The 21184-nt window shown below is 41.6% G+C and overlaps 1 protein-coding gene across 8 annotated transcripts in view; it reads right to left on the bottom strand.

The window, feature by feature from the left end:
• The window catches only part of ncam1b (neural cell adhesion molecule 1b), a 102517-nt gene extending 81761 nt beyond the window's left edge, over positions 1-20756 (bottom strand). For all 8 annotated transcript variants that reach the window (XM_050067876.1, XM_050067925.1, XM_050067897.1 and 5 more), the window contains exon 1: positions 20487-20756. In XM_050067876.1, the coding sequence (XP_049923833.1) occupies positions 20487-20538 (52 nt within the window). In that variant the 5' untranslated portion in view covers positions 20539-20756. The remainder of the gene's footprint in view (positions 1-20486) is intronic.
• Between the last annotated feature and the right edge of the window lie 428 nt (positions 20757-21184).

Raw genomic sequence — 21184 nt, 5'->3', positions numbered from 1 at the left:
GAGTCCTGTATGGCAACTATGTACAAGAATAGGGAGCCTGTGTGGCATGAACAATGACTGAAATGGTAACATCACTGCAAACACAATGAATCACCACAGACTGTTGCAAAATAACACTCATTCTTCCAGATTAATCATAACAGTAGTCCTCCAGTGGCTTCCCTGTTAGTGCTAGTCACGACACACTCCCATGAAAAAGCCCACAAAGAGGCCGCCTTCTCGCTACTTGTGAGAAAGCTATTAAGGTTTAACAGAATATAATACACTAATGCAGTGCTAACTGGGCAGAATTTCATGCATCCCTAATAATTCCTGTGACAACAAAAGAGGCAAAAAGAAGGACAGGGAGGGCAGGAGGGCAAGAGGGAGGGAGCCACAATGACCACTCAGCCACAAGCTGCCTGGGACTACACAGAGCCCCGAAGCCTGGCACATGCACACAGCTCTCTCTGTGTGTCCATTCAGAAGGCAGACAAGCTGGGACGAGCCGGATAAGCCTGCCTGTGACTCCACCAGGAAGAGGATCAATAAGAGGGAATGCACCATTTCAGATACAGCCAGACAGAGCCAGGGGCAGGGCAGAGAGGCAGAGCAGCACTTGAGTACTCATTATGTTGTGTAGGATGACACAGTGTGTGCAGCCACTTCTTGGGGCGTCTATGAATGGAGGAAGACGATGCAGACCCATTAGAGATTATGGCAGACCGCACAGTAATTGGATTAAAGCGCTAATGAAAATAAAAACTGGCATGAGCGTGTCTCCATCAAGGTTACGGAGCTGAGAAAGATAATTGTGCGTGAATGCGTTGAGAGCAGGTGGAGAAACCAGCGGCTCAAACCCATCCTATGACCGGAGAAATGTTGAACAATGTTCACCATGGCCATCTACTCTCCCTTGCTTGCTGGCATGGAAACATTTGGCTGCAGCTGAGCATTTGGAAATCACCCACCAGCAGCAGCAGTCAATCACATACTTATGTCCCGCCTCTCATACTAACAGTCTGATATTAACACCTGCCAAGTATCAAATGCCAGAAAAATTTGTCTTTGCCAGTAAATAAACAAGGGTCATCCACCACAGTAGCCAAGATGATGATGCCTCAGCTGGTCTTTTCCTGTCCTCATATTTTGTCCCTACTGACCACTATACACTTTCGCCAACAAGCCAATCAAATCAAAGCAAAACAGTGGCTTTGCATCAAACGGGCTTCTGATTAGCTGCTTCTACAAAAAAAGCTGCTTAACTGTTATTTCCCATTTGCCTGAATGCTTCACCGGCCAAACACTGGTTTGAAGATAAGCACATACAACACAGCCAGCGTGAAAAAAACAACAAAACAGGAAGAAAGACCAAGACAACGAAAAGATCTTTAGATAAAACTTAGTCACCAAGTTTGAAATCAAAGCCTCTATCAGCTCATCTCATCACTGAATTTTTCACAGCGTTCCTGACTTAAATCAGAACATGAAACAACTGAAAATGAGTAGGTAGGTTTTACAGCGACTCATCAAGACGACGGGCCATCAAACAGCAGCTGCAATACTGCTACCTGCAGTCTGAGAAGAACTTTAGAAAGTCATTCACTAGACATGTCATTTTAAGTTTACTTGAAGATGGTAAGCATTTATTCATTTCTTTGTGCTCATTAGTACTGACATTATTTTCCCAAGAATCCTAAATTATACATAAAGCTTTTCTAGTAATGCTGTAAAAAACAACAGCCCCAGCAGTGTCGCGACCTTACTATTTTAATCAATTGTAATTTCAGAACACCAAAACAATACCTCAATGTTAATTATGTACAAGTGGGCAGCTTCCTGCAATAAATAACCCACTAATTTGACCTCACAGACCAAGGATTGTGCTGCATTCTTGCTACGTACTGTTTCCTCCTCTTTGATAATCTATATGCACAGGATCTCTTACTATCTAACTATCCAGACAACTGCCATTGAAGTGCCTTCAGTTTAATTCATCTCTCTGACGTGTACGTGCCAGTGCATCCCCCTGCAGGAAAACTGCCCCCCTGCTAACCATATCAGACTAAAACCCTTTGATCGTGACACAAGAGTCATCTATCCTCCACTAAGAAGCTCGTCTGTTTTATCCTATTTGAAATTAGTTATACTTTATATGTCCCTATGGGGGAATTTGTCCTCTGAACGTGACCCATCCTGACTATTTTGGAGAGCTGGGTAACCACAGCACAGTTCCAGGGGACCGACTTCAGCTCCGAGGCCACCACCTTGGTCTGGGGCAATAGCAGGAGTGTCCTAATATAACTAATGTGCGTGTCTTTGGGGTTGGAAACCACAGCACCCAGAGGACATCCATGCTAACATAGGAACAACACGAACCTCTACCCTGTCTACATAGCACACTGTAAAGCAACAGTGCTAACAACACTCTGGTGAGGAAAACACTGGAGTATGTAATCGAATGCTTGATTAGCTTAGAATATAACAAATAGCTTTGAGATGTTAAAAAAGGTCAGATTTTAAATTCTTCTCATTTCTTCACACTACAAACTTCCATGATGGTCAGGAAATGCTTTTCTCGCCCTTCTGACAAGGGCATGCCGGGTACTCTGGTTGTGTTATTCAAGGCCCTCCCTCATTAATCCATGCCACATCTAATTGTGCTAAGCCATAACAGCGGGCCATTTGCATTCTTATGCAACGACGGCATGCTCTTCTGTAATCTTTGCAGTTGCTGACTAATTAGATGTGTTGCTGACAAGCTAGTTAAGGATGGGTAACACTAGTCAAGCTATTAGACAAGCTGTTAGACAGTCTTGTGCTGGTTCAATCGTGACCTGTGGAGCCTATCAATAATAAAGTAACCCTACCCAGATTGATACCTGTGGAGTACTTCTGTGAGTATCAGACACCTTTAAAGAGCGACCAGTGCTGTGTCCGGTAACCACACTTTGGCTAATGTTGTGATTACCCCCAGAACACCACTGTGGGCAGGTAGGAGTCTAACATAAATACAAGCACAGTCTGAGTTTCCATTTTAGTGTTTTTGGATTGAGGAGAGAAACCCTAGCCTGATTTTAAAGCATCCTATGTGCAGTATGTGGGGCTTGAGGAGGATTAAGTTTAAGCAGCAGATGGATTAAGGCAAGTAATGGTCAATCAACCTTAAAGCTAGAATATGGGACTTATATATAAGCTAGATGAACGTCCATTATATTCTATATGGCCCTATAATTACCGAGATGCGAAAAAACCCAGATGAAATTGTGGTATTTGATAATGAAAATGGAATCAATTATAAAGCACGGACTATCGTGGAATTGGCTAAAATACTAATGCTGTTTACAAAAGTCAGTTTTTCTTGCCATTAAGCATTTATTCACAGCGTCTAAGCTAATTGAACAGAGAAACTATGCAGTTATGTTTTGTTGTCATTTACGGGCTTCTGTTCTGTGCTCTCTGGGTTGGTATTTCACGGAGGGCTGGGCTCAGCTCATCCACACACACCGGGTGTAAAAGTTACGTCGGGTCGGTAAATACAATCAATTAGCCAGCTGATTGGGCTCGTCTGCGCTGCTCTCTGCCTGCGTCTGTCTCCAACTTTACTTTGACCGCGGCGCTGCAACTGATGGCCAAAGTCAGCAGCATTTTTCTCGGTCAGCCAGGCTGAATCAAATCCTCCTGTGCTCCTCCTCTGTTCCAGAGGCAATGTCTGATGTTTATGTGCCAAGCTAGCTGTCACTTGCAAATGCATAAATGCATCAGAATGGCCTAGAAAGACTACGTCTGCTTTTCAAAGTGAGGTGTTAACACACTGTGAATACATATCAGTAAATGGAAATAAGATCGATTGTATTATATTCACAGGAAGTAAAAAAATGTTACCTACGTCCCTTATAAATCAAGAAATCCCACTAAATTGTGATGGAAATTTGGGTTATAGTAGTTTTTGGATTCTGGGGTTTTATTAAAAAAAAACCCAAAAAGGCAAAAAAAGAAATCTAACAATGATCATTATTGTTGGACCCTGCAGTCATGTGGAAGAGGCCGTCATCCTAAAAACAGAGGAATTTGACACTATCAGCTAAATTTAGAGCAGAGCAAGATGAAACTCTGATGTGAAGCACTTCATTTTACAAAAGAAAAGCATGTTTTTTTTGTATTAAAGCACTTTCTTCAATAATAAATAGTGCAATGTTATATTACATCAAATTCATTAATTACATTAGTTAAATTTAAAATATTTTCTTATTGAATTGGTGAAACTTTAATCATATACCATGTGATTAGAAGCTCTTTCTGATGACAAAATGTGGTTAAATGATAAAACATAGAATTCAAGGCAGTTAGCATTGTTGCCTCACAGCTAAAGTGCTTCAGGTTTGAACCCGGGGTGGGGTAGCCCTTCTGTGTGGAGTTTGCATGTTCTCTCCAGGTACTCCAGCTTCCTCCCACAGTCCAAGACGTGCACATTTGGTGACTCTAAATTGTCAGTAGGTGTAAACATGAGCGTGAATGGTTGTCTGTTTCTTTTTGTTAGCCCTGTGATAGTCTGGTGACCTGTCCAGGGTGTATCTCACCTCTCACCCGGTGTCAACTGGGATAGGCTCCAGCACCCCTGCGACCCTCACCGCGGTGATGGAAAATGAATGAATGAATGAAAACTAAAAAGGCAAAATTTTGGAAAGAAAATCACACAGCCCTACATTCAAGCCTTTGCCAAACAAGTTCACACAGGACTGATTAGGCCTTAACCTATCGCTAGAATCGCCGCCAGGGAAGTTTTGGTGTTGTGTGTCCGTGGTGACTGTAAGCGCACTGATACTGTTGTTTAAATTTTGTTGTTTCTTTGTTTGGCACTGCTTTTTGTTTTTTCAATGAGTCATCTGTATGTGCATGATTCTGATGTTTTTCTTTTTATACTATGTGTGTTGACAGTTAGAAATAAAGATTAAACTACTGTTAAACACCTTGCAGTTGAATGCCTCCTAGCACCAGTCAAGTTACAGGTATAGTTTACTGTGAAAACATGGATGCTTCACACACATCTTGCCCCCAACAGCATAGAAGATCTATACCATCAGCACAGTTTCAAGGTGGACACCAAGATTAGTCACCAATTCAGTGTCTGACCAAATGTCTCCCCTTCTGTTCCCAAGTTATGATGTTGAATAATGGCCAGAAAAGTGTCTCTGCATAACAATTTGATGTCACAGTGAAGCTGACCTTTGACCTTTTGGATATAAAATGTTTTGTGAGGTCACAGTGACATTGACCTGTGACCTTCAACCACCAAATTCTGGATGACTTCATCACTGAGTTCAAGCAGATATTTGTGCTTAATTTGAGGAAACTACTGTAAGATGTTTTTGAGATATCACGTTTACAAAAATGAAATTGACAAGGTCACAGTGACCTTGACCTTTGACCACCAAATTCTAATCAGCTCGTTGTTTAGTCAAAGTGGACGTTTGTGCCAAATTTGAAGAAATTCCCTCCAGCTGTTCTTGAGATATTGTGTTCACAAGACTGAAACAGACACAAGGTCACAGTGACCTTGAGTCCAGACTGTGCATGTGTGTACAACATGAAGAAATTCCCTCATGTTATTCTTGAGCACTCATGTTCACAAAAATAAAAGACAAGGTCACAGTGAACCTAACCTCTGACCTACGATCACCAAAATGTTAGGGATGCACCGAATATTCGGTAACCGAATATATTAAGCCGAATATTGCAAAAAAACCCACACATTCGGTATTTGGTGGAATAAGTTAAAAGCAAGGCCGAATAATAGCAGCATGTTTTGATAACGCAATCAAACGGCGTGCCGTGACAGGCGGAATAAAATGTCGGCAGTGTGGCGATCTGTCCATCACCGCATTTGCAACTAAAAATAGTTTTGAGCGAGAAAAATAGGCTTAAATCATTCAGCACGCTGTGCGAGCAGCCTACAGATTTCAACCAGCAGCAGAAACGAAAGGCGAATGCCACCGGTTGTGAGTTGAACGGGGGTCACAGACACAGACAGGAATGTATTCCTGTGAAATACGGCGGCCATCGGCTTACCGGCGGCGGAGAAGTCGGTTCCAATAATATCCTCTTCTTGGCGTCATGACTGCCCAGAAGTACCTGAACGGCCGAGCCAGCCGAACACAGGTATGTGACGTGTCAGAGGAGAAACGAGCCTTTCACAGCCCACAAACCTCACCACACTTTAGGGACTGTTCTTTACTTATGAAGGGACTTGTCAGGGGAGGAGGGTGGCTGGTTGATTCTTATTTTATTTATTTATTTTATTTTGATCCCCCCTATGTTCATCACTTATTGATGCTGTTTTTGAAGTATGAATAAGTCAATAAGTAATTTATTCCATTGAAATATCATTGATGTATTATAGAAAAGTGATTTATCTTTTTATAAATGACAAAAGGCACATCTGCCTCATTTTCGCTGTGGTATTGTGATACTACTCAGAACCATGATATTTTCATTGGTATCATACAGTGGGATCCAATTTTGGTACCGTGACAACACTAATCTGGAGGGGGTTCATCTGCAAAAACTAATGAAAAACTAAACAACAATATTCAGTATTCGGTACTCGGTATTCGGCCAAGCGTTTAATAATATTTGGTTTCGGCTTCTGCCACAAATTTTCATTTCGGTGCATCCCTACAAAATGTAATTAGCTCATCATTAAGTTCAAGTGGACACTTGTGCCATATTTGAAATAAATTCCTCAAGGCGTTCCTGAGATATCATGTTTACAAAAATGGGATAGACGGACAACCTGATAACATAATGGCTCCAGCCATGGCTATTGTCAGCGCAGAGGCATAAAAACAGGAAGGGGGGAGAGACATTAGCAACGAAGTAGCAGCTGGGAGTATGGCAGAGGCTACGGATGAAAATCCAAAGATGCGTTCAAGAAAGGTTTCTGGGGTGGATGCTCAAGAAAAAAAAGGAACTTGATGTTTAGAGAAGGATTAAAAGACAAAATATTTGCAAGGGAAGACCTTAAGGGAGCGCTCCTGGGGATGAAGGAGATAACGTTATGAGCACACACTGACAGTGTTAATGTGATAACTCTCACTGCCAGAGGGGGGAGACAAAAGCCCCATACTCCAGCTTTAAGAAGTATGCTACATTGTGTTATTTTTCAGCCAGTCTGGTCTATAACACAAATGCTGTGATTCAATCATTTCGCACTTTTGGTGAGACAACAAATTCATACTCAAGCAATGACTCATGAACAACCTGTTACTACACCTGCTAAGCAAATCTGTTCATGTTTACTGTTAGCATGTAATATCAGGTGCCCCTCTCTTTGCAAATCCAATGTATATTCAAGAAATACTAAGGAACTGAGACTTAGATGTACTGGATCTTGATCATACCACATACAGTTATCTGCTTGAAAGAACAACAAAAGCAAAAGAACTTTGTTTGGGTTTCATTAAAAGCACTAATTGGGAAGCTGGGTCCTTTTCCCCCCTCATGTTCCTGATATAGCTGTCAGTACAAAAGAGCAAGGAAAGCCCAAGGTTGTGTTTTACATTCTCTAAGACAGACTGGCTAGGCGTGGTCCGTCTTCACAACAGCTCCACTGAGGGCGACAGATGGCACAGAGGCACCTTATGACACAACATGAGCTTCCACACACACATACACGCACACACACACCTTGGCCAATCAGAGGCTGGACTGTAAAAATAGACACTGGGACAGGGCTAACCTCCAGAGAGTTAACTACTCTATTCCTCAGGGCTAGAATCTCCGGAGACATCTACAGAGAGGGAAGACTATCACCATTAATCTAGGCGCTTAAAAACAGGGTTGTGATGAATTAGAGTCGGGTAATGCCTTTTTTCTGATTTTATGCCTGCTTGTTGTACATTTAATACGACTCTCAATACGTGACAGTTTCAGCTAAGTGGCCCGGACTAATTTCATTACCAGTGGACATACATGGATTTGAGGGTCATATCTTTCTTCAAAGGCTTTAGATTTATACTTTGGCAGCAGAAAATAAGGTTTTGCATGGAGTGCGGTACATTACAGTACAGTATCCTGATGATATGCATATCCATCTGCACGAAATCATCGCATGTGGCAGTTTTTATTTATTGATGATTTATTGATGGACCGCATTTGTTTGACCTTCGGATAATAACAACCAGTCTTGAACGCTGATTACCACACTCCGCTCCCTTAAAATTCATTGCAGTCTGAGGTAGAGCCAAGGCAGTATACACTGCACGTTTGAACTGCAGCTCATTGGATGTTCTGTTACAAATCCTGTGAGCTGCACTACTGGAATAAATTTGTAAGGAGCCAAAAAACCTGAGAAATTCACTCAGTACTGAGAAATTTAAGTCATCTGAGAATGTCAATTTTAAGAAGTTCAAGTGATCCTTCATTTACACTGGAAGAATAAACTCAGCGGGGGAATGCACTTTGTGGAAGTTTTCCTTTATATACATGTGTTCTCTGTGCTCAAGGTCTACGGCTAAACTTTACAGAGGTAATATCAAAAGCAACATCAGGACAGTGAACGTTACATAAAAAAGACTCAATAAGACCATAAAAACATATATTAAACACAGGATGAACGTGTGGCTACTCAATTCTAGTTTGTCATCTAGAATTTATTATGCATTATATACAAGTGACATGACATTTTCTCCATTAAAAATTCAGAACTTTTATTAGACCAGTTCCCACTTGAATTTATTGTTTCTCAGAGGGACACAGGAACTTTAACCAAAACCCAAGACCTAAAATGTCACAGGAAATTAATAATCGGTCTGCACAAAAAAACTCTGAAACAAGGATTTGACCTTGATGTGACAGACTGGCCCTGGCATTAACATTTTGCCACAGTCATCTATTGACAATATTGCAAGTATAACAGCTGTTTTAAGACTACCCATATTTAATGAAGCGATCACATGCCCTTTGCAACAAGTGTGGAGTCTCCTTTAGGATAGTACATCACAAAGTCATATGTGCAATCTCTTGGAGAGACACATAATTTCATTGCTCCTCTGGTTTCATGTCTAGCCCAGTAGTTTCAGTACCACAGCTCAGTGAAAGCAAGCATGCTTACCACGTTGTATGTGGATGATACGCTGCAGGTAATATTCTACTGATAACTCAGAGACACACAGTCTCAGATTTTTAAAGGGGCACGTCAAGAGGTTCACTTAACAAGACCTCGACCCATTCAGCATAGGTAAACACCGTGCAATTCATCTCCACACTCTTGCCACTTGTTTAATGCACTCTCCTCTGGTTGTTTAAACAAGATCTCTTTGAAACACTAGCAAACTAACCACAGTTGCCTCAGCCCACAGCATGCTAGCATTGTGGGAAAACATGTCAAGCCATCAGTGAATAAATATCCAGGACCTCAGGCAACACAGCAGCTCCAAGATGGAGCCATCCAATCATGATGTCTCATGTTGCAAAAGAATTTCAACACTGCATTCCTCCGAGCTAATTTTCTAATTACGTTCTCTGAGAAAATTAGCTTGAAAACAGTGTTTCATATTTTGCACTACACTTCATAGTGCCATTATTTGGACAGACACTGCAGATATTACAGTCCAACTGCAATTAAAATGCTTACTTTGCACAACCAGATCTGCTATGTTAGATAAGTGGTCTTCTCTCCTTGTTTGTGAATACAAATCAATACCATAACAGTGATTCACATCTTACATCTTGTGATCTAATGAGGGCACTCCCTTAGGTGTTAGACTTGTTGACTTGACAAGACAGGGAACAATCAGAACATTTACATGCAGCCAGTCACAACATTTATGTCAAAGAGCCAGTGGTTTCCCCAGACAATAAGATATTGACAATATGTACAAAATCAATAGGAATATAATTCTTTTAACATTACAAGTCATTGCATTGCTTGTTTGCCACCTAGTTAAAATCCCAGAAGGAGGTACCACATACACAGACAGTAACAGTGACAAAGACACACTCCCACGAGTGTACAGACATATGTCCAGAAAACCAACCATGCAAGCAAATATGGAGCAAAGGAGTGTGGTAGACAGGAACACAGTAAACAATCCTGGGCAGCTAAAGTATTGCAACGAAACACTGAAAGTCAATCCCACAAAACAAGCTACATGAGTGATGCTTTTATCTGACCTCCCCTTGATATCAACATAGCAGAAAAGCTGTGCGAACACATTTCCCAATATGGTGCAGTAAGACCAACAAATGATATGAATGCCACAACAGCTGATGCCAAAAATCCTTAATGCTTCAACACGGTGGCTTATATTCACTGGTGAAAGCGCCATGACCCTGTTCAGTCAAAATGTGTTTTAGCTGTGTGTTACTGTAGCCACTCAGGCAGAGAGAGCGGCCATGTGCTGTCATAAGGCAGAGAACAGCCCTTCACAGGCATACCCCCCTCTCCCCTCTAATGGAGGTTGTTGTGAAGGAATCTCCAGTGGGAGTAGATACACAAATCACCAGTATGCCATTGAGAATACAGTGGATGATTACTGTTTGCTAACAGCATACATGCAAGCACAGTCACAGATTTTATTTTTTATAATGCAAGTAATGCTTTATGAAGTGTGTGTTTGATTTTTCACAATACTACCATATGCTTCAAAATTTCTTTAGCTTGGAAAAGACTAGATAGCAAGAAATAAACTGGGGGGAATATGGTGCAAGCAGTATAAAACCTACCGGGGTTTGGGTTAGTAAATTATACATACTAGCTTACTACAGTGTGAGCACCACAACCATGCACATGAAACCTGCACTGCACATTGCAGCTTCGTAATAACGAGTAAATACGTGCTGGTATTTAAGGCACTACCAGAGCAATGAAGGTTATTTTCTTGAGACAGCAGCAGGTCTCATTGGCGATTCTTCCAGATGTGGTGCCACCATTTTCAAACACTTTAAGGGTGCAATGATGCCCCGTTTTTACACTGGTCTGGCCACTATGACTACTGATGTGAGATGGTTTCCTTTTCTTCAGAGGGCCTGTCATCTGCCTTTGCACTCTATGACATCCATGGAAAAGATGCACAATGGGGTCCATGACACATCCGACTTCTGCTGGCAAAGAGAGCAAGACGGCTTTCAGGCAGTGGAAGTCAATGAGTCATACTGAGAGGAGATCCTTCAGGGAGGAGCGTGAGAGACATGGTAAAAAAGACCAAGACAGACAAGATGCCAAACACACAGTGTACACAAAGAAAAGTTTGCTTCAAAAAAAGATGGCATTGGGTTACATACAAAGTTTGTTTGGGTATCACATTTTCAGTCTGCTCCATTTTCCTGGGTCAACCAAATCGTACACTGATCTTAAAACGCTACCATCATGCAATTACATTGTGTGATTTGTAACCCTGCACCCTTCTCCTGCCCTTTTATCTTCTCACCCTCCATTTCACACTATCTCAACTAGGAATGTGTTTCCTCCTAATTCAAATTGGTTTACTGGAATGATTACAGTGGTATGATCATGTATTAAGGGTTAAATCAAACAGTTAGCCGTAGTTATTTTGGAGAAAATATGAAAATGTTGTAAATTCAGGCATAACCTAAAAATAGAGATATTATTCATAAGCCATAAGGATCTGGCTTAGAAAGCAGCAACTTCTGTTTTAGTGCAGCCATCGAGGGCACTGGACAGCACTTGATCATTTATGAGAGTCATCTGTTCAGTCAGCCAACCAGGGTCCACAGAGGTTTGAACATATGAAAGTGAAATATGGAGAATTTCACCGGCTCTGTGGTACAACGATTTGAGGAATACATTTTGAAAAAAGCCTACTTAAACTTTCTTATGTAATCTTAAGTAGGGTATCAAAAAATAGCCAAAGACTGTATCGTATTAAGTCGCTGTGAGGTGTAAACTCACCACTTCTTCACCATGCAGAGGGCAGAGGATAATCTAAAGATAAAAAAAAATATATTATCTTGGCGCCAGACCAGGCAAAACCTCTCTTCTTCCGGGCAGCTGCCTCTGTGTCTGCAGCTGACTGTACAGAAGAGCAGCATGAAAGTGAGAAACGCTTACTCTGCAGCTAAATCTGGGGACTGAAGCATCCCCAGCAGTTTACTGCACACTGACTTAAGAATAAAAACAAAACAAAACAACTGCTCGACTTGAAGGAATCTCAGTGGACTGAGGGGTCTCACACTGATGATTTGAACCTCTGACTTTCAGGGGGCAGCCTTAATCTGAAATATTTTCTTCCTTAAAATGCTGAATTTTCTCTGCTTTCTTTCACACTTGGAAAGCCCAATTCCCTATGCACATTTAAATACTAACCCCACTTTTTGTCTGTGTCTGTAAACAGACGTGATGTGCTTCAACAGTAGGGCAAAATGCTTGCAAGCTAACCCTCCCAGTTCCTCCTCCACTGGATAGGCACATCAACAAACCAGTGGGAGTTGCTCGTGCAGTGAAAAGGAAGGAAAATCCACCCCAGCTTTCTACCTGCGAACACACTAACTGTGGAGTGTTGGAATGCACAGAAGGCTGGAGATAAAACTGCTGGGAATCAAACCCTGCATCATGCGTATCTTTCTGATTTTGGGCCTTTGGGATATTTGTAGGATGTTTGAGTTTATACTTTACTGTCACATCTGTCAGTTACAGTAGCCAAATTTGGCAGCAAATGCAGAACTGAGGTGTGTTAACCATGCAGTGTGACAGCCTGGGAGATCTGTCAATCAAAACCAAGACGTCTTCGTATCACACAGAGTGAGACAGCCACCACGCAGAGATCCTTCATCTTTAGGTCAGTACGCAAAGCTTGTAACCACAGGTGAGGGCTGACCAGCGAACTATTGAGTTCAGTGAAGCCAAAGTTATATCATGCCAGCATCATCAAACACTGTGCCTTGATGTCCTCTCCATAAATATCATACAGTGTAGGTGACAAGTCAACCCCAGTCAGAGTCCAATGCCAACACCCACTGTGTTTGAGTTTATGCCAATAAAGCAAACAGATCTTGAGGTTAAAGGGAATGAATGGCTTGCAACAGCGTCCGCCTGCACCCTATATAACACAGGGAATACTGCCATGAGATTTCCAGACACTGCAATAGGAAATCCTTATGAGCCCTCCATAATCTGTCACTGGGCTAAAAGACGGCCAACTGTTCCACAGAAGGTAATTCTGCGCTTCAACAAAACATCAGCTTGAGCACCTTGGAGTAAATAGGGTTTCAAGAGGGACTAAACAGTAGTCGGAAAACACCCCAGTAATGGAAACATGACTGTGTGCTGGTCCAAGGGCGCTCTTACCAAGCTAAACAATATCCAAACAGCCTTCAGCATTTCAGAGCAAAACTGATTCACCGCCAGCACTCTACCACTGAGGAGTAACTGTAGTACTCCAGTGACCTCTGACTCACAGATGGACTCTAATCCCCTCCAATCTTCCTGCTGCACCTCTTGTCTGTCGCATTCAGGAATTCTGCAAAGTGCTCCGTTCAGCTCCCAATGAGATTGCCTGTTAATGTTAGCAATTCGGTCCCCTCGATGAAAACACCTTAAAATTACCCTTACAGCCTCTAAAAATTCCTTCCACACCCCAGCTTCTGTTGTTACATCTGAATGGTTTGGGTGTCTGTGTGTGAAAAGGGAAAGGGTAGATAGTCTGAATCTCTCAGTGCATTACACACTCCTGGGAAAGCTACTGTTGGGGGAAAGAAAAAAAAAAGAAAAAGGTTGTCGTGACTTCATGTGGATTAGAAGAAAAACATGGCTAAATACATTCCAGTTAAGAGTCACACCTCAGTGTGGCTGTCAAAATGGGAAAAAAAAGACATGTAAATATTAATGTCACCATGCCATCTGTTACAAGGCCGTTAACAACAGCAATATTTCTCCACGTACTGCAGACTACAAGCAGCATGGCAAACGTCGGCATAAGATGGTGTAACATCCTCAAAATTACTCATCCATTATTCATTGGTATCAATCAGCACAGTCCTGCACATGCTGTCCAGATTAGAAAACAGGTCCAAGTGCCTGTCAAGATCTCAGGTTGCACTGTGTCAGCTGGTATAATGTTAGAATCTGAATGAGAACAATATACAAACAGCTGAACAGCTCATTATTACGATTATCATTATGTTAAGAAGGGTAGTTCGGAAAGCTACAGAAAACAGCAATGAAAATTTAACAATATGTCACATTTAGAGACAGTTCATCATGACCCATGCACTTGCATTCACAGCAGCTGCACAGTTTAGCTAAGAAATTAAAAATAGGTGCCATGTTGCCATGTGGGTTTCTTTCTATCTTTGGCCATATCTGTTACATAATTTTAGATTACTCTGCACGAATGAGGATTAAATGAGGTTAATTCCCTCCCCCGATGATATCACTTTCAAAATTTTTCTTTTCCTTCCACTCCTCTAAAAATCCTCACACTGAGACATGTACTCATAAAATATGATCCGCTAGAGGATAATGTGACACAGTAGAGATCCCAGGGGCTGCGGGCTATAATACATTTATAAAAAAAAAGTGATTACTATTATATATATCACCTTTTCATGAGTAGGCAAATTTTCTATGAATAAAGAGCTTTTGAAAAACGAGTGTGCGGGTCATCATCATCATCATCTGTGTATGATTTTGTATAAAATACTCAAGGTGCGCTGCTTTACACCGCTATGCATTACATCAGACACGCTTTTCATATGTTAAATCATTAAATGGGTTAAAATACACTTGAGTGACTGTTAAAAAACGTCTGCAGGCGGCCCAAGTGTAGCCCATCTGTGGGAATCACTGACATCCTTTCAAAGTGGATCCTGCACGCTGAATGGATAAGAAGCAGCTATAGCCGCCGCGGCTCCTCAGGAGATGGTGCCTCCTTAGTGTGATCTAATTAGAGATTAAAAATAACAGATTTTTAACGGAATGAGTGTCACTTCCCTGCTTTAATGACAGACTTTTTTGTTCAGAATATTAATGCACGTCATGACTTTGTGTAAAACAGAGGTATCTCCAAGTTGCCAGGCAATGACTAAGCTGGTAGAGGAGTATAACGTTAGAGGAGATGGTGACACACTATGGTGACTGCATAAAAAGAAGGCCTGAGGCATAGCAATCTGAATTTTCCCTGCTCTGTGCATGGTGATGCATCCTATAGTGTTTCAATAATGAATGCACTATGATGTGCATGGATGCATGAGAAGACACACACATACACACTGCTTCCCTTCACACTCCATAAAAGAAGTGGAGTGCTAAATCCTAGCCAACAGCAAATTGCTTTATCACGGTAAGATGAGACATGCACTCATTTTCTTAAAATCAGACATACTGTACAGCTCGCTTTCAGGAGTTTGCATTGAGAAGACTCATCTGTACATCTTGTAAATTGGGACACCGTTCCTTCCAGCATGGGTAGTGACATGACTGTAAAGCTCATTTCCTCTCTCAGGGGCCACATGGGCCACAGACAAGGCTGTGATGATGACTTAGTTTGGGTCACAGAAGTCCTGTTTTCCCCTGCATCTCTCTCACCCAAATAAGATATGGAAAGACAGATCGTGAGCCAGGAGGAGCGAGCCAGGAGGAGCTCTCACTTCATAACAGCCTAAGCAAAAGGATAAATCAGTCTTTATTTGCAAGTGAATAGCCTAGAGAGTAAAGGTGATACATTTTGCCAAGTGCAGCGAGCATTTACATAGCTGGAGGTGACCGGTCAAATCTGATCAAATGAGAATCATAAAGAAAATAGCCACATTGAAATGGCTCAAAGTTGCTTTTTACCATTGTCAAGAGGAGATGGTAGCCTGACCAAACATGCAATTATACCCAGCAGATAATTTGATACTTTACAAAAACTTTGACCCTGTCACAGGTTCTTTTGTCCCAAAGAGGAAAAGCTTCAAAGCGGAGAGAGGCCGTATAATGCCTAAAGGTTTGCCAATCTAGGGTTACATGTCCACAGGGATCCTGTATTCACAGTGCTGGCCTCTTTTTTTTTTAATTTGATGAATGACAAGGACACGTTGTTCTAATTTCCTGATAGCTCTGAGATCTTAACATGTTTTCAATTTAGAGGGAAGCAGCCATCCTGTAGTATGAATTTAGGATTGCAATCTTTAGCTAAAAAGCAATGTGTACTGAAGCAGGTTTTTAGTGACAAGATATAAACCAAGCTCGTCTCCCAGGCCTCAGTGTTGCGTTTAACCTGTTTTCTGCTCTTAAATTAACCCTGATTAATTATATAATAACTCAAACCTCACAGGAATGACATAAGGATGCTACCACTTCAGAAGCTAATCACTGTAAAATAAACCACTGAGCCCCACAGCCTGCGTCACCTCTGTCAGCAAACCCTCAGGAAAGGCTGTTTATGTTCCTCCCACAGCGCTTTCGGGTCACGTGCATGTGTAATGTCATCTTTTTAGCATCCTTGGGCAATGCAGCTCCTCTCAACTCTCTCAGACCTGGATCTGTCTGATCCACTCCCCGTCACTATTAGAGTCAAGTAGTCCTGGCTGCAACAAAACCACAGTCCCTCTCTCTCTTGCTTTCCCTCTGGATGAAAAACCTTAGCATCTATGAGATTTTCAGAAAATGATGTGCAAGAGATATGGCTGCTTTAACGACGGTCTACAGTGATTTATGGCGAATGGGTATTTCACTGACTGTTTCACAGTTAAGAAAATATATGAATTTGTTGAAATGACTGGTCTGAATAGATAGAATACCTAAAACATGCATGGCTGACAGTTTCCCAGAAATTGTCTCCCAATCGTGTAGTTGTGTTTTTCCATCATCAGTTCCATTCTGAAACATATTCTGGTTCAATAAACATCCTCGAACGGTTTGCAGCGGCCTGTCAGTAGACACTCTGTTCTTGGCAGCTTTGGTTATTTGATAAGACAAAACTAAAATCACAGAAAATGGAGGTGAAAAGCTACACTGGTGCGAGCACTTCAGCTGCTTTGGCTGGATTTCCCAAATGGACCTTTCTCCAAACGTCTGTCTGACTTTAATATGATTTTGCAGAGGACTGCTTGACACTCAAAGTGGAAGGCAAGTTAAGCAATGTCTGCAAATGCACATGACAGTACAATCAGTCTTTCTGCTTCGCTTTATAAGCAATTACTACTGGTGTCCGTCCACAGCAACACTTGCTTTCCATGATGGTTTTAATCGAATGCTTAATTGTGTTTTGCATTACTGGACTAATGAAGCACCAACCCACAATCAAACTGTCGAAAGGATGAACTGAATGATGGAAAATTTAATTGGCAATAATGCTGATAAACAGTTAATCGTGTGAGTCATTTAATGAGCAAAAATGTCAAACATTTACTGGTTTCAGCTTCTCAAAAGCGAGCATTTGATGCTATTCTCTGTTTTCTTATAACTGTGAATGGTGCTGCTGGTTGACAAAAGAAGAACTGAAGAAATCAACAAGCAAAATTGTGGCAGGGATTTTTCACTATTTCCAGTCATTTTGAAGACTAAATGATCAATGAATTAATGGAAGAAATAACAAAGACATTACTCGCCAAAAAAAGAAAAGCATTAGTAGCAGCCCTAATCATGATACGCATTTCCTCTGTGGCCTCTCTGCAATCAAACCAAGGCCAGGGAGAAACTGTAAAGGTCTCTGCATTCAGTCGACCTTTGTAAACTGATTGGCTGTGGTCATGCATGCAACTGAAAAGAAAGACTTGCTGTATCTCTTTTGGGGGGAAGGGAATCTATTTCAGTGGACCTCCTAAATAAATTCTAAATATGGGAAACACTGCTGGCAGTACACGATGTGCACACACTGTTCTGAAATAATCACTTTATCAAGTTGGAGTTGTTGGACTAGCAGCCATTGCTCCTGGCGGTGTTGGTCTCCATGCTCATGAAGCTAAGTCAGACGTAAAGAAGTCTGGAGCTTTTAGAAGTCAGCCTGCAGTCAGCCATGCCTCCATCTTGCTTTGTAAATGGAGCAGCGTGGGGCTACGTCATCACTCCCGCATGATCTGACTGATGATGTAACACAGGCTATGTGAAACAATCCTACTGTAAACTAGAGAGCCGCTGTTGAAGAGAGAGAGAGCCATATGGCGAGATGCAGAGTGCAGTTCATTCATCATATCCCACAGGTTGAGGACACTGGGAACCCATCTCTTATCACACATGGTTCTGCTTCATTTCTCTCACTTTGATTTCTGGAGGCTATATTTCAATTTCATAAAAATTTAGAAATCAGAAAACGCAGGCTTGAAATTCTCCCATGTTTCAGTTATCAGTTTGAAGAGGATCAATTAATAATTACGTCAAGAGGCTCAACAGACCCATTGAGCTGAGAGGAAAGGAAGAAAGAGATGGTTAATCCTTCCCAAATCTCAGTTCAGTCATAAATACTGCAACTATGCCATATAATCATCTACTGAGAGACTGCCAGTTTTCTTTGATTTGCATTCAACTACAAAAGTGACATTTACAAAAGTAACATTTCTGACATTTGTACAGCGCCAAACACTACAAACGTAGATTCAATAAAGGAATACAAAACAAACGTTTTAATTTGAGCCTTAGTGGAGGTATTTGATATATGAGAAAGTGATCAGTCTATTAAAAGGCCAGAATCATGCAGTTTTATCTCTATTATATCCAAATTCAGCGTAACTGTAACATTGGCCACTGTCCATTGCACATTTTGTACAATTAAGGTAATGCTTTTTAAGTCATCGCATAAGATTCAAACCAAAATCAAACCCCGAATTCCCTTTCCTAATTGTACAATCGAGTTAATCTGATTGGTCAGCTGGGCTAATTACCAAAATTAGGTTATTGCAGATGAGGCTGATAAGTAAGAAGAAACTGCAGGACAGAAATGCCAAAAACATGTTTTTAATCAATTGGAAACAGTGCCAGCATTATATTGTTTGTCCAAGTTCGACAATTTCAACAATAATCAGCCTCATCAATCAAGTACCAATGACTAAAAAGATCCTTCATAGTCATATAACCCCAGAAAATGTGTTATAGCTTCAGATGTTCTGACAAGATTATACACAAAAATAAAAGATGTTTTCCCTCAAACAGAATTTTCAAAGGCCGCAGCTTCTCAATTTATTCTCTATCATTTTTTTGATCTCATCTAATGCCTCCATTAAATTAGCAGGTTTCCTCGAGATGTCAAAAGTAGCCTATGATATTTAAGTGGTCAAGTGTAATTGCTGTTTGATACATAACAAAATAACGTGTCAAATGCATTAGAATATGCTTAAATTAAATTATGGCACAAGAGGAAACAGAGTCCCATCACGAGGCTATTGCAAATTGACATTTCTACATAAAATGTTCCATCAAAGCCAAGGAAAATTGCATTATCATTACAATGCAGGAAGAGCTCCTCCACTCCCTGTGCGTTTTCCTCTCCTGCCTGAGGAACACCCCTGCACATATTGGATTGTACATAAAGGATTAAAAGGCTATCCCACGAAAACCCTGAGCCTGAGTTTAGCTGAGAGTACTACTCCTCCAACTGTAATCGCCTCACATGTCAAATTACTGATTTTAATCAAAAAAATGGGTGTGCAAAGGCTATTAAAAATGTAATTTATCACAAAACTCCCTCAATTAGACTTACATAACGACACATTTTACCAACTTAGAGGATCTCATTTCAAAGCCGTTATCGTGGCATCAGATTACATAACAGATGATTCAGAGTAGAAGTTGTGCTTGCTGTGCATCAGTGTGCCAGAGAGACCAAATAAACCCACATTGCCCCTAACAAACCCTTCATGTTGGCTACTTTGCACGAGCCAGCACCCCCCCTTTAATCGCATCACACCTGCCAGGTGCAACCTCAAGATATCACGTGCTTTATTCTGCACAGTGTACCTTTAACAGAGAGACCGTGACTCAACCCAGAAGGCTGTGTGTGCGTGCATGTATGTGTGTGTCTACAAATACAAGGCGCCTAGCATCACTCCCTATCAACAACAAACACGTCCCATCCAAGCTAAGACCAACGGCCGACACCAACACGACTATACATGGGAGGAGAAATTAAATCCCCACGCCACATTTCCATTCACATAATGCCCACATCCATGCTAATACAATCCCAAAGCTTGTCCTTCCTGGGTATCATGTTTAATTTAATGCACAATAGCGCTAGGTCAGCGTGCAGGCTGGTCACGCGAGGAGTATCTGCGTTATGAGAGTGTCTCCAGGGGGAGAAATGGTGCCTTTAACACATTAGCATCAAGCTGTCTTTACTTAAAAAACACATCACCGAGCTCGGCAGTAAGCTAATTAGCAGCAGTCGCAGTACCGTTACCGTTGCACCTTCTAAACAGAGTGCCTGCGGGCGGAGGGAGGAGGAGGAGGAGGACCAGGAGGACCAGGAGGCGAGTGGATGCCTGCCGTCCTGACCACTATCACAGGCTGCTGATACATCCACAGCAAAACATAAACATATCCAGCTCAAGTGCTGAATGGGAGATTTTCTTACCTGTACAGCCCACGAGACACAAGGCGAGGAAAATATCCCTCAACTGGACCATTGCAACTCCGGAGTAAATGTTAAACGGCGTCACTAACGTTTAATCTCCGCTCGGTCCCTGCGGTGTTGCCCTCGGGTTTCCTCGCCGTATCTCAGCAACTGTTCATCCCAATCTATATTTCTAAAGCTGGTCGGTGGTAACTGTCAGCAGCGGCAGCAGTGGCAGCGTCGTTGATGACAAGCAGCGGCCGGAGATTAGCAGTGATGAGCGCCAGTGCACTGTTCAAAGTCTGACTGACAAGCAGAGCCTTCTCACACACGGCGATTACTCCGCGCGATGAAGGACCTCCTGTTAAATAGTGCGCGGGGCTCAAAGGGACCCAGTGTCATAGGGAAACCCCCGTAATAATCATAATAACGCAGAAAAATCTTATGACTACATTGTACTGCACGTCAGCACACAAAAGATATACTGACAGAATGAACCATCAATATTTAAAAAAAAAAAAAAAAAAAATTAATTAATTTATAGCTTTTTTCTGTGGTAAAAAAAAACATTGCTCCTGATATGCTTCAGGTTGTCATCACCACATAATGGGAAAACTGTCCTCTGGAGACAAAATATGTTTGTGTACTGAAAAATATACAGTGCATGTACAAATACATGTTAACCCTTTGAGAACTGAGCAAATTGTCTTGGTTTCTTT

This window comes from Epinephelus moara, chromosome 2 (genome assembly GCF_006386435.1).
Source record: "Epinephelus moara isolate mb chromosome 2, YSFRI_EMoa_1.0, whole genome shotgun sequence".
In the NCBI taxonomy this organism is placed as follows: domain Eukaryota; kingdom Metazoa; phylum Chordata; class Actinopteri; order Perciformes; family Serranidae; genus Epinephelus; species Epinephelus moara.
Note: the sequence above shows the minus strand (reverse complement) of the source record. Positions and strands in the feature narration are given on the sequence as shown.